The sequence below is a fragment of the Lonchura striata genome, chromosome 3 (genome assembly GCF_050655825.1).
Source record: "Lonchura striata isolate lonStrDom1 chromosome 3, ASM5065582v1, whole genome shotgun sequence".
In the NCBI taxonomy this organism is placed as follows: Eukaryota; Metazoa; Chordata; class Aves; order Passeriformes; family Estrildidae; genus Lonchura; species Lonchura striata.
The window spans coordinates 48,274,431-48,289,512 of NC_140705.1; the positions used below are offsets into that span (position 1 = coordinate 48,274,431).

The 15,082-nt window shown below is 38.8% G+C and overlaps 1 protein-coding gene across 1 annotated transcript in view; it reads left to right on the forward strand.

The window, feature by feature from the left end:
• Positions 1-15,082, forward strand: part of RFX6 (regulatory factor X6) — a 50,001-nt gene that overhangs the window by 6,727 nt on the left and 28,192 nt on the right. Inside the window, exons 2-6 of the mRNA XM_077781799.2 lie at positions 3,934-4,762; positions 4,908-5,070; positions 6,623-6,746; positions 7,922-7,983; positions 14,373-14,450. Of these exons, the coding sequence (XP_077637925.2) occupies positions 3,934-4,762; positions 4,908-5,070; positions 6,623-6,746; positions 7,922-7,983; positions 14,373-14,450 (1,256 nt within the window). The remainder of the gene's footprint in view (positions 1-3,933; positions 4,763-4,907; positions 5,071-6,622; positions 6,747-7,921; positions 7,984-14,372; positions 14,451-15,082) is intronic.

Sequence of the window (15,082 nt, forward strand, 5' to 3'; positions counted from 1 at the left end):
TTTCCATACCAAGCTGGGAAAAGATCTTCAGAATTATGAAAACTCAGAAAGCTCAGGGTGATATATCAAAAGCTATGAAATGGTTAATAAGGCAGAATGAGAACCTACAAAAAGAAGATGGGAATAGTCAGACATGGGGGCAGTAGCATCTTTTGGGTGATCAATTTATCTTCTTGTGGTATTTTTGTGTAGAAACACACACACACACACACACACACACACACACAGATTCCCGATGGAGTTCAGTGCTTCTCCTCCTGCATAGTTTGTTCTGATGCTGTTCCACAGCTTTGAATATTAACTTTTCACTCTGTTGGCTGCACAGATAAAGTTCAGCCATATTTGTGTGATTTTACAGCATCACACAGAGCTTGTTGAAGTCAAAAGGCACCATTGTAGATTGCACTCCCCTGCTATAGCTGTTGAGCTGGACAAGCTGGGCAACGAAAGATCCTCCTTCCCACTGAGAGCAGAAGTCTCCAGCCCCACTTTGAAGGATGCTGCTTCCCTTGTCTGGTGCCCTCCCTTCACTTTCACATCTTTCTCTACCTTCTTGTACAAGCACGAGAGAAGCCACAGCACAAACTGGCAGCAGTAGGTGATTATTTTCCTTATTTTCCTCTGTGGTAGAAGAGACCCAATGGAAAAGTGCTAAAATTTGAGGGCAATCTTCTTTCTTTCCCTTTGCTTTCTCTAAGGTTTCACTTGATTGCATGTACAAAACTGGTGACTCAAGACACCAGAAAGAAAAAAATTCTTTAGAGAAATCACTTAGCAAAAATTGCTGATGTATAAAAACCTTGAGAAGGGCTCAGAAAAACAATTGCAAAGAAAAAGAATTTTCCCTTATCACTGAGTGATGTTCTCAAGCCATCATTACAGTAAATATTTCAAAAGGAATGATTCAATAATTATTTGAAACAATAAAGCTAAGATTTTGGAGGATGTTTCAATTTGTTTCAAATTTGATCCTTTAATTAATAGAAATTCTTATCTAAGGAAATTTTTGTGATAAAAATCTATTCTTGGATATATGCCTTCAAAAGGTGTTGCCAGTGACACCATCAAATGCAGGAGCTCTTAGCTTAGTGAAACAATATTTTTTTTTCATTTTCAAGATGCAAATACTCTCAAAAAAGTAAACACTGAGATGTGGAAAGGACCAAAATAAATGGGAAAGCTATCTTGTTTGAATTGGTGGTGATTAAAACTGTTTCTTGCAAGGAGTCACAGAAAACCAGAAATGGAGTTTCAGGGAGACCTAAACAGATTCATGCTATGTCAAAGCAGAGAGAATGACAAACACGGACAATTATGACAAATTAATTTATTATAACTTTGTAGAGTACTGGTAGGCATCATACTTTACTTTTATTGCACTGTCAGCATATTTGGAAAGAAATAGGTGTTAGAGTCTATCAAACAGTCCTGGCATCAACACAGTATCAGGGCTTCTGTGTAGTTAATTTGTCTGGGGAGGATATGAGGTGAAACAGTTTCCAACACTTAAGTAAACATCATGCAGGATTGCACAGGAACAGATCAATAACAAATTGTATTTCTATTGCTGCATTTATCTTCCAAACATTTTGCAGTTCAAAACAGTGAAACCCTCAGGCAGGTTGTTGTTAATGGCAAGTCACACTGATATGAATAAAGTTGAAAAATGTTTTGTTTTCATGTGCTGTGTTGGCAAAAAGGAAAAGAAACACTGCAGCAAGATGAAGTGGTGCAATACCTGAGTGCTGATATAAAAGACATTTCACATGTAAGTTATAGAAACACATAATTATGTTGTCCTACGGAGCACCTGTATCTGATCATTTGCCCCAGCCTATACAAAAGACTGTTGAATTTTGGTGAGATTAAATAATTACAAAATTCACCTAAAACCTAGCAATGCTTCCTAGGCTGTCAGTACAGACCTAGAAGGGAAACATATTTATGAGAAGATTGTCTGCTTCACTGAGTATTGTGCTTGGTATGAATTACCTCTAGGAGACACCTTTTCTTCTCCACTGACTCTAAAGGGAGACTGAGGTGAACAGAGTAGACTAAGAAAACTAACTCTGAAAACGTGCTGCATGCTTCAAGTACAAATTATAGAATCATAGATTAGTTTGGGTCGGAAGGGACCTTTGAAGTTCATGTAGTTCAATCCTCCTGCAATGTGCAGGAACATCTCCAACTATATCAGGCTGCTCAGAGCTCCATCCCATCCAGCATTATTTTGTTTCCAGGGATGATGCATGCTGCATGCACACACCTTGTCAGTCATCTTTGGGCATATGTGCATATATATATATATATATATATAATGTATAGGTCTCTGTGTGTATGCACAATTCTTGAATAGGAAAATTCTAAAAAACCAAATATACATGGATATATGTTTTAACAGTTCTACTTCATAATCCGATTTTATTCAGTAACAAACAATATGGACCATGATTCTCAACAGACATACTCCAGAACTATATTAAAAATTTCTAGGCACAAAAAATGCTATGATGTTCTTGGTACTTGTGGTTTCAGCTAGCCCAATTCTATACCTGTCCCATCCTTTCTGTCTCCCAAAGGCTGAAATTATACATTTGGGTGGATGGCTGACTCCAGCAAGAGAGAGCTTAAATGTAAGGTAGGACTGTCCACCTGCCATAGCTTTTGGTGTCTGCCCTTTGCTTCAGCAGGATTACAAATGCTTGCTGCAGGGTGGAAACTAACTAGTCCCTTGGATGGACCCTTTACTCATTTTATCCCTGTGTTGACAATGATGGATAGAATTCATTAGTGTCACTGAGAATATTCTGCCACCATAAGAATCCTGCCCTTTAAGAACAAATAGCTACATTTAGCTCCATAATACCAAAATACCATGTTCAATGTCACATTCAATTTTGATCACAACAGATTCAACACAACAATATATAGCTGAGAGGTTTTATTATACCATGGAAATACTGGTCAGGGTGGACCAAATAGTGAGCACCTGTGCTAGTGCTCAAGCCAGCCAAAAGTCAGAGGGTCAAATGAGATTTTACTATGACCTGAAACAAAGCCATTGGAACCAGATGCTGAACTGTCCCAGTGAGTTACAGTAAGAACTGACACAGGCACGTGTCGTCAAAGCCATATGTAGCATCACTTACTTGAAGTAGGAAGGAAACATGTAAACAGGGAAGAAATATTGACTGGAGTTATTGGTAACAAAAGAAATATATTTTACACAGTTGAGGGAAGAGGTGTAAGCAGAACAGCAGAAAGTTCGGTTTAATGCCATTTTTTACTCTGGGACCCTCTCATAGGTCTGCCTTGGGTCTGAAGTCCAAAATTTATTCTTACGATAAGGTTTTGGGTCTTTCAGCAGATATAGGCACACCTCGGGTTTTGTTAAATATGGATTTGATGATAGCTAATCTGACAATGCATCTCTGCAGGAGTGGAAACGGTAATTTTGCTGCTTTCTAATGCTAGTGGTATCCATGACTTGAGGTGCAACAGAAGACTGGAAGAGAGTAGAAACAAAACAGCTGTTCATGAGCTTTGTGTTTGTGACAGCCCAGCACTACCTGATGGCTCAAAGAATGCTTCACAATTCATCCACTATAATATTTCAGGACTGCTTGCTATCACAAGTCATAGTACAATATCCCAGTCCTTACAGGACAACACCTAACATTTTGTTTTAATGAGAATTTATTAAAACAGTAGATGCAGCAGTGATCAGAACTAGATCTCCATCCTACTGACAATTTTGTTCTCTGGAAAAATCAAGGACCACTTTCTGTGATTCTCTCCTTCCATCTCACAGACAGCATGCTAGAATGGAGCAAAGCAAGGACACGTCTGCCAGAAGAATGTACAAAATAAAGATGTTTTGCTCCATCACCCACAAAATTACGCTGGAAATTAAGGAAATACGGACAGTGATAGACAGTGCCCAGGAGGGTCCCACGACTGGCCCTGCGGCGGTCAGGAGGCAGCTGCGAAGCGCAGAGCGCCCCTCGGCCGGAGGGGAGAGCGAGGGGAGGCTCTGCGGCCGCCCCTGCCCTGAAGGGCCGGGGGGACGCTGCGGCCGCCCCCGCCTCGGCCGCGGCGGGCCGGGAGCTGCTCCCTGACACCAGCCGGAGCCGCCGCCGCCGGGAGTTAATCATTAAATCCCCGGCAGATCCGCTCCCGGCCGGCTCCCCGAGCCTCCTCGGCCTCCAGCCGTGCCCTGTCCCCTTCTGGCTTGACGGAGCCCGGCGGCGGGAGTGGAAGCGGAGGCGGGGAAGGAGACACCTCCCCGCCGCCGCCCGACGGCCGCCTGCGGGCCCGGTGCGAGGCGGAGCCGCGGGCGGGCGGGCAGGGACAAGGAGCCATGTCGCCTCCCGGGACGGCGCCCTAGGGCACACCTGTGCCCCGCTGCCGCCCCCGCATCGCTTCTCCTCCGCTTCACAGCGGCGCTCGGCCGGCACCGGCTCCGTCGCGGTGCGGAGCCCCGTTCCGCGCGTTGGACGGCGCCCCGCGCCCTCAGGTCCGCTCCCGTCCCCTCCCGCCGCCCATGGGCGCCGCCCGCGCCGCGCCGGGGCAGAGCCGGCGCCGCTGAGGAGCATGGCCAAGGGACCCGAGCAGGGGGACGCCTTCCTGCACCTCCCGGCCGCGCAGGCCGTGCCCGCCGAGGCGCAGGAGGAGCGCTACGCGGGGCTGCTGGGGCGAAGCTTGCTGCCCTGCGCCCGGGAGGCGCCGCCCGAGCCGCCGCTGTCCGCCGGCATCAAGGCAGGTAAGGGCGAGGAGCAGCGGCAGCCGCGGCTGCCGGGCCGGCCCCTCAGCCCGCGGCGGGCTGGGCGGCAGGCGGGAGGGGGTGCCTTGTTGCGGGACCGTAACGATGCCCTCGGGCCTCTCTTCTTGTCCCCCGCGGCGCTCAGAAACACGCTTCGGCAGCGGAGCACTCTCCTCGGAAGAAGAGGATGCGGATGCTCGCGACGGCGCGCTGACAGCCGCCGACCAAAGCCAAAGCCCGTCCTCGAAGAAGAGCATCACGCAGATCATGAAGGACAAGAAGAAGCAGACGCAGCTCACCCTGCAATGGTAGGGCTCCAGAGAGACCCTGCTGTCCGCCCTGGGGGCTCCAGGACCGAGCCGGCGCGTCCGTCACATTCAAAGGGACCCTTCTCTAACAGCTGAGCCGGCGAGGAGGGCGACATCTCTTTTAGAAAGAATTTGTAATTTCTGTGGTGTTTCGTTTGTTGATTTTGTTTTCTGTTTTTGTTTTGCGGGTTTCTTTTGTATGAGGCTTATCTGCAAATAAGGACACCCATCCCCAAATTTCTGAGTTTTGAAATTGCCAAAGGTTTGTCACTTCATACAAGTCTCAGATTCTCACACTCTGTGGCTATCAATGAAATGTATAATCAAAATGTAGAAATGAAACATTATTTAAAAATCGCATTTGTAGAACGGCTGCTTTAATTATACTTTAAGGCTGTGACAGATTTTCACTGTCTTATTATGCATTTGATTTACATTATGTTCTCTGACCCATTGAGGCCCTAACTTTAGTTTAGTTTATCTGGGGAAAAAAGTTAACCAAAGAAGAGGTCAGATTCTGCAGACATTAATTGATAAATGTTTATATCAAAATACACTTGAAATTAGGGAGAAGTTCTGTTGAATTAAATGGAAACTTAATTCGGGAATGTAGACTGTCAATAGAGTTATTTTTTCCTTCTAACTGAAAAATTAGACTAATCCAAATTATTCAATTTCTTATTCTAGTTTACTTCTGAGTGTAAATAGTTAAGGATTTAAGTCTGGTGAGTCAGTGTAAAATTATTCACTATGCAGCGCTTACTACACAGTATTTTATTACAAATTTGTGTAATTTGAGAAACAAATTTATTGCACATCATCCCAGGAGTAGTGAACAATGTAAAATTATAAAGAAAAAAAAAACAACAGGACAAAGAAATACCTAGTTGTTACAAAGGGTACCCTTCAAGTGAAAACAGTCAGGTTTTTGCTTCAGTTTTAAAAATTTTACTTTAATGACCATCACTCAGCACTTGTATTCTGTAAACTGATCGGGAATCTACATAGAAATTCACCTTCTTATAAAAATGCTGTTGTTTGTTTTTTTCCACTGTGGTTTGAAGCATTTCCAGGTCCAGAGTGGAAATTAAAAAGCAAAACAATGAAGAAAAGAGACAGTAGCTCAGGTGTTGAGGATACAGTGGGACAGAAGATGCAAGTTGAGGTCCCTGCTCTTAAATCCTCTCAAAGGACTGACTTAAACACAGGTCTTTTATAGTCTAGTTAAGACTCTTATTTTCAGACTAAGGCTGAGTCTTCGGTGATGATAATTTAGTTATTTAAATAAAGCAAAAAAGTCCAGACATTGAAAAAGACTCATTAACAACAGGGATCTGGCTCCAGGTTTTCAATATTCTGCAGCTAGCCTAAGCACCAAGTCTGTAGTGCCTGTCATGTTTCAGGAGAAACTCATCTGTGTGCTCTGATGGAATTTTTCAGTAACATTTTAAAAAAGAAGACCAACTGGGAAAAAAGAGAGCAAAAACTGGGAAATGCAATCAGGAGAAATGGCATGTTGCTTCTTACTCTGGCAGTTTCCTTCTCTACACAGGCTGGAAGAAAACTACATTGTATGTGAAGGAGTTTGTTTACCAAGATGCATCCTTTATGCACATTATTTAGACTTCTGCAGAAAAGAGAAGCTGGAACCTGCCTGTGCTGCAACTTTTGGGAAGGTAATAAGCAAATGCCTTAATAATTTGTTAGATCAGTTGTTTGGAAGAGTCGCAGTTTAGTACATCTGTGTAAGAATTCTTCCGAAATTTTCTACTGCTCATGTACATGGAATCAGACTAACTACACTGTCTCCTATGAAGGCATTTCTTAACATCACCTTTAGGAGACTGAAGCTGAAATTCCCTTTTTGTTCATGACATTAATAAATTCTTTCCACAAAAACATGGAGGACACTTACAAATATACTAAATACAGTGTAAGGTGAGATGTGACACATGCAATACTGCTAGAAGGGGAAAAGAAATTAATAACACAGAGAGCTTCTAAATAGAACATTGTTGATTCATTCTCTTTTTACCCTTCTCTACAATTAATCCTTAAGTAATTTAATGTAAGAAAGATGTGAACTCTCCAGATTAAATCCTGAGTATTTAGTGAAACAGGAAACCAAAAATGCTTCAAGGATCATCTTTTTTAAGCACTAGTGATCTAGTAATGGTTTATACATAGCAAAATGCATTAATGTAATTAAATAATGGATTTAAAATCTGGTTTATAAAATGTTAATTTCCTATTTTATTCCTCTTGAACTGGATATACTAAAAAAGTGGATATTTAATTTTCATACACAGTTTTAGTATAAATGAGAAAGACAATAAGTTCAATGTAAAATTTTGGCAGTGATATGTCTGTTAGACATACCTATTAGATCTACCTCTATTACTGAATTAATTTTTCAGATCACACTTTCAAATAAAAAAATCAATTTCTTTCTAGTTGTTTGTCTTTGAAAACAGCATAGCTAAAGGGCAGAGTTTGTTTAGAGTTTGTTTTCCTTGATTTTGTTTAGATCTCTGAAGCAAAAAATACAGCTGCACTTTAGGAACTAGAATATATTAGGATTCTGGTGAAGAAAACTAGATTTTAAAATGTAAAAATGAAAGTAGAATGGGAGAACAGGTGGGAAGACTGGAGATACACAGCAAGATGGGCAAGGATGGAAGTAAGCCTACAGTGTGAAACATGGCCTAATTTTTTATGTTGTGCCATAAGTATCAAAAATGTTAATTAATTAACTGCCTTAGACCATATATTTACATTACGATTTTTCTATAAACAGATTGCTAAGAAAGTTTGCCAGTGTTAGAGATTAATGCAGTTATTTTCTCTTTAGACCATTCGCCAGAAATTCCCTCTCCTTACCACAAGGCGGCTTGGAACAAGGGGCCATTCAAAGTAAGGCACAATTACGCGTATATCTGCTTATAAAACATATTTTAGGAATCATGTGTATTTCCATGTCTCCTTAATACGTACTAATTGGCAGGGGCGTTTACTCAGATGGTACACTGCAAATGATAACTTTCATGTACATGTTGAAATTGATACTCAAACTCAAACATTTAAGTTTGAAAACACTGCTGCATAATTTTTAAGATTAAACTGATTAAGCTTCTAAATCTTGCCATTGCATTTATAGACCCATGCATATGTTGCAAATATATGTCAAAATATTAGATATAAAAATCCTTTATTTATAGCTTCTCATCTTTCTATAAATACTGATTTTATTTCTCTTTTGCAAGGCTTACAACTTTCATTGTGTTCTCTATGTAACAATAAGGGTTGACTTAAATACAGAACTAAAAAAAGCATTGTTTTAAATTGAAGTTAAGGTGCACTTCTGCTCTTTCTTGTGGGCATTTTATAAAACTCTGAAAAGTACACAATCTATACTACAGAAATTTTTTAAATAATGTATCATATTTATTTGTATATTTGGTATGTAAAATATTAGGTTGTAATTATAAATCAAAGACAGCTCTGTATCACCTGGTGGTAAAATTTTTATTAGTTCTGGTTCTGGCATTATGTTTTTTGCCATGAATAATTTAGTGTAATACTGTTGTGAAAAGTGGTAATACACATATTTCCTCACATCCATTTTGATAATGAATAAGATAGAAAATAATAGAGATAGAAATAGAGAAACTCAAAACATTTTCTTTGTTTGGGAAAACTCTTTATTTTGAGGTACTTAGCCTTGAAAGACAAAGTTACTTTTCTCTTTCAGTAGTTTATAAGCAAAACTCAAAACAAATGGAGACTAAAAAAAAAAAATCTACAAGACTCATTTTCCTAAGTGCTGTACAATATACTAAAAGGGTCTGAAAGATAAAATTTTTAATTTCATAGTTTTGGGGTGTTATTAAATGTTGCTATATTTGGTTTTCTTCCTGCCTGAAAAATACAAGAAATAGCTAGTTACTCCATCTTAGTTTTGCTGAAGAATGAATGAGATGTCATTTGTGAACTTTAGGTTTTGCTGCAGAAAAAATTGAAGGTGGGGAAGAATTTAAATTCCAAGTTTTTGTAAAGATATTCTATTTCTTGAGTGTATCTCAAGCATTTATTTTAAATAACCATTAATAAAAAAAAATAAAATCCAAAGGAAATAAAGTCTTTGTAGAACATTATTCCTTTTTTTTTATTATTGTTGGTTTTAACAGAGGATAGTTCTTGCATAGTGTCTTTCACTGTAAGGAATTCACCTCTTTTAGGAGACTGTATGCAGCCTGCAATGTATAGAGGAAAACTGGAACTGAAGTTCATTTCTTTTTTTGTAGGTGACCTATAGATGCTGAGTACAGGTGTTTTGAGGAGAGCAACTATTAGAAAGGCTATTTATTAGGCAGAAGAGGGATTTTGTGTATAGTCTGCTGTGGTGAACTTAAGCTGTGATTACAGGCATAAGATAGTGTACACATAGCTTTGCTGCTGGTATTGTGTTTAATATTTTAAGACATCTAGCAGGAATATTTGACAATGTACTAATTCATCAATGCTGTGCTGAATTCTTAGTCAGGTTCATAACCCAACTTATTTAGTGAACTACTTAGTTACAATGACTGAGATAATGCAAGGGAAAAATCTTCCACATATTCATTATATACTTGTTCTGACATAACTAACAGATTAGTAAACAGAATCCAGTGATGATCCAAACTTTCAAAACATATCCAGTGTCTGCATGATTTAAGTACAATAAGTCAACCTTTGTTAAGTAAATGAATATGTTTCAAATATGTATATAGCTGCAAAATTAATTGTATTGGAACATGTGTCACTATAGTCCCCTTTTCTCAAAGACATTAAACGATATAAATATAGAAGTAATGCATGCCCAACATTTCTTTGGCAGATTCCATATCCCTGTTGACTTTGTTGGCATTATGTGCCATATTTTCATATGGATTAACTGTTCTTGAACAATTTCCTCAAATAAATGAGGCATCATCAGGTTTTGTTTGAACATCTGGAACTTGTTTATCTGTATTTTTTAATCCGTTTTCCTCAGAAGCTTTTCCTATTCAATTCTCATTTCTTCTAAAATGCATTTACCTTGATCTTGCTGTGCTAAAAATAACCTCACAAAAGGCACAGATGACAATATTTCCAGTTCAGAGACCAAATATAGCAACAAATAGTCATATAGAAGTGTCAGTATAAATAATAGAATTATAGAGGCATAGAATGATACAAGGTTGGGGTTGTAAGGGACTCGTGTATCTCCTGTGCCACAGGCAGGGACACTTTCAACTAGGCCAGGTTGCTCAAAGCCCCATCCTATCCAGCCTTGAACACTTCCAGGGATATACAGATATACAGCTGTTCTGAGCAACCTGTGCCAGCACCTCAGCACCCCCACTGTAAAGAATTCTATTCTAATATCTAATCCAAACCTACCCTTTTCCAGTTTAATGATCTCTGATAATCAATTTTTCTATCTGTGGTGCTGTGGGCCATGTCCCCCTCAGAACTACAGACTTGCTGAGGAGTAAATAAATTTCTGTTTTCACCAGGTAGCAGTTAGTCACACAAATGTTATTTACAGAAGTATTTCCATTAAATTAATAATAAAGTTAAGGGACTGTTCATCAGTTTCAATAAATTGCTAGTTACTCTCTTTTTATATTAGCATGGACTCTAAATGTTACAAACTGTTTCTGAGTTATTTGGACTAGCAGGAGAGTTCTTATTAGCAATTAAGTCATATTCTTTAAAGCACAGTAGTGTAGTGACATGGAATTATTTCTATAGCTGCTATCTTTATTACCATATAATGCTAGCAGGAGCAGTATTAGCACTCTCTATTCTTAGCAGTGATGTTTTATATAGCAGTATTGCCTTGGAGCTCTGATCTTTGTCCAGGACTCCAGATGCTGCAAAAGCATAAAAAGGAAGAAGATATTTCTTCTCCAATGGAATAATTGTTCTTAAATTTAGAGAAAAGTTTACGCCATGGGAAAAAAGCGCCTTTCTGGACACTGCGAGCGTGAACAGTAATCTATTGGTAGAGCCTGGCTGTGATCAGAAGAAAGCAAAGAAAATAATTTCCTTTTTCCATCATCTTCAAGATGGTGAAAATTGTTTTTCTTCTACTCTGAAACAAGCTCTTTCTGACATTCTCATGAGCATGAATTGGATTTGAGGAAAAGCTCCTGCACTAGCATATGGAATACAGTTGCTCTTGTAAGGTGTGAAATACACAAATGTTAGTTCTTCCTCTGTTACCAAACCGCATTTGTCATCTCTAGTTCAGGGCAAAGGATAAACTTAAAACTGAGTCTGATGATTCCTAGAATTCAAGTCAGAATCTCTTTTTCTCTGTTTGCATCCAGCAACCCATTTGTGCAAAAGTGTCAGTACTAAAACTCATTTAAACATTTGGCAGAGAAGGCCCAGCACATTGGACACAATTTTGTTAACAAAATATGTTAGTCTCTCATGCCCATGCTAATCACGCTACATAGCTGAAAGTAAGGGATGTTTTCAGTCTGCTGAGTGAAAGAAGATGGAGCACCATAAATACTGCAAAGTGCTTTCTTTGATTAGTGTTTCATATGCAACAGTTCTCTGTTCTGAACCCACTCTTTTGCATTGGTAATTTTGAATATACTGTGGTCAATGCTAGGATTCAGCTGTAACTTTCACAGTACACAAATCACCTAAAGCGGCTATTTGGGAAAACATACAAACTGCTCAGTCCATACACACAGGAAGACTGTTTGAGCTCAAGTTACAATTTAATTTCTTTGTAGACTTTGATCAATGATGAATCTTAGCTTTTATCCATCATGTCTGAAAACTATTATCTTATTTATTAGGAGTGATTTAGAGGGTTAATAAAACTGATATGGCAGCTGGCCCTGTGATAAGAAGTTATTGCAAGTCCCTGAACAGCTTAAGCCTATCATTTCCTTATCAGCTATCATTTGTGTCAGTGTATGCTAAAATCAGAGCTACAAGTTGTGTAGGAACATATGTTACAACAAAACACTGAAATTAAAAGAGAAAAGTAGTTCAGCTTGTTTTATAAAATGTTTGTTTCAAAAAGTAATGAGAGTAAATTCCTTGTACTGATTACATTTTGTTAATTATACAATAGAAATAATAAATAGTAAAATGCAAATATACTGAACATACACATAAAAATATGCACATAAAGAAGGAAGGCATTTGAAGATGTAGGCTAAAGATGTTATCAATGTGTCTGGTATGGGTATACTACTCTCAACAGGGAGCCCAAAATAAGCTATTCAGATAATGGCTTGTAAGAGAATAATAGTCTTCATACCCTATTACTCTATGGAGGATGCCAGACAGAGCTTGAAAAGTAAAATTATATATTTTTTAATAGTTTCTCTGTTGTGGATGGAAAGCTGTGTTTTTAGTCAACTACTCATTACTGAAGAAAAACAGAATGATACCTGCTATGCCTTTAATACATGCAGGATATGTATTGAAAATGTCTATTCTCTACATAACAAGACCTTGGGACGTTCCAGCAGAAGCAAGTATACTGCCTACCACTGGATACTTGAGAATCTAAATCATACAACAGTTCCTGTTCCTTGCCCAAATATATTAATATTGAATTAGATGTGGAATGATCTAGATATTGAATCATAACTTTGTAAAGAAGTAATGCTTTTCCTTGCCTCTGGCCACTCCAATCTTAACTGGAGGGAAGGCCAAATTTAAAGTGAAAGTGTAAAAGTCTTTATTTTAGAATTTAAAAATGGCATGTGATTGAAGCTGGGAGATTTAAACTGTTGGAATGAGATGTGGACAGCTGCTTGCTTATATGGCCAATGACAAATGGACAGATAGCATTGATAAAGAAGCAGTCACAACTCTATTCTGTTTTTCATCTTGTTCAATGGACATCCTTTGCAATGTAAGGACTAAGTAAATGCTGTTATTTCAAAGAATCCATACTTGTATATTTTCAATACCTCTGGTGTCACAGTAAGGAAACAGGGGAGACGTGTTTAGCTTTCCTAGAGGTTGGCAGGTGCCACAGTGATCTAGCAGTGTTATGTAGACTCACCAGTTTCAGGAAAGCAGTAAAAGCAATGACACCACGTTCTGTCATGTTTCTTGGCTGTAAAATCCTGAATGCACACAACAGACTGTCCAGAAACAAAAAAATTATTTCAGCTGAGATTGTCACAGCTACCTAGTCTAGACAAATATATCACCCTAATGAACATTTTCTTAGGCATAATTTGTATCTAATGACTTTAACTAGCTTTGTAAATATAAAACATGTGAGGGTTTTGTTCTTACCTGTGATAGTTCCATACAAGAACAAACAAAATATTATGATTTTTTTTTAAATGGTCATCACCAGGAACAGCAGAGATGAGATGAGATTAACACTTTTGTTATGTGTTCTGTGAACTATTTGCTGGGTTTTGTGTATTAAGAATGCATTTCTTCAAGCTTTTGGAGAATTTGAGTGAAATTGCTGCAATGTGTTGCAAAGTGGTACTTTGAAGCAGCTCAGTTAAAACAGCTGCCATGGTACTTTCAAGTTAATATTAGTAAAAAGAAAATTTACCTTTCTATTCTATCCATAACATTCTTAGACAAATTTGGTTTAACACAATCAGTTTTTAAATCTCTTGAGTGGAATTTATAAGACAGGGCCTATCAACTTTGATAGATGAACTCAAGCAAACTTTGCTATGACCGGTAAGGAAAGAGCTGCCCCCAGCTTGCTCTCCTGCCCTTCTCTCAGAGGTCACTTATTTTGTAGTAAAATCAGTGGAAAGCAGTAATCAGTGGAAAGAGTAAAACTGCACAGCCAGTTTTCTTAGCCCAACCCAACGTTTTTTGGATCTTTGGTGTCTTTGATATTTTCAACTGAGAAAAGCTCTAAATGTACTGGTGGCAAGCAAGATAAAATGAACCTGATAGATCAAACCCAGCACCCTTTCAAACAGATGAAGTAAAGTGAAACAGAAAGCATTTTAGGGAAAAGAGATGTAACATGTTTCTGGGTTTTCTGTTCTAACAACATTCTTCTAGTAAGACAGAAAGCATTTTAATTTTTACCCTTGAATTTGGATCAAATCATGACAATACTCTTTTCTATGAGACTATTTTGTTCTGTGTCTGTGAAAGGAATTGTTAGACCCTGTTTAGAAAAGTTTTCAGAAAGCATTTAAAGTCAGTCTGACAGCTGCCTTTACTTTCAGTTTAGCAGCTTGGTTTACTTGACATGTCACTCATAAATGCTCCTCTTTTTTTTCTTTTTTTTTTTTTTTCTTTTGCAGGTATCACTATTATGGCATTGGCATTAAAGAAAGTAGTGCATATTACCACTCTGTGTATTCTGGAAAGGGCTTAACCAGGTAAAATATCTTCTGAGGCTTAGTCAGTGAAGGTCTAACTATAACCTTCCATTAGGAAGGTATATGTAAGACTCTAATTTTTGTTTCTAACAGAACTAGAATTGCTGGTTATCTCAGTGTTTAAAAGGTTGATCTTAGTATTTTGCTAATCTTCCAGTTTGACCCCACCACAGCCAGCGTAGAGCTGTCAACTTTTAACAGCAGAACATTTGTTCAAGTTTGTATGAGGGAGCAAAATCCCATTTCCAGAACACTTGTCTGATTTTGTTTGCCTGTGTGTCACCCTGTGAGTTCTTTCCCCAGGACAGCTTTCCATTATGAAACGTCTGGAGAATGGTGTGAAGCTGGCACCTGTGGGGCAGGAGGGAGGGGTCAGTGTAGATTAATATTTACAGGTCCTTTGACTGGCTAATATCAGTTTAAACCTAACCCAGGAAGCTCTAATTATATTTATTTAAGGGACAGCTAGCAGGATCAATACGTTACGATAGCTGCCTGTTGGTTTGCCAAAGATTAATAGTTCGTAAAACAAATGTCTCTGTTCACATATGGCTTGAATGACGGCTTTCATTGTCTGTGGCAGTATACCTGGATAAGTGGGAGACTGAGAAAGAAAAGGAATAAATGAGTTT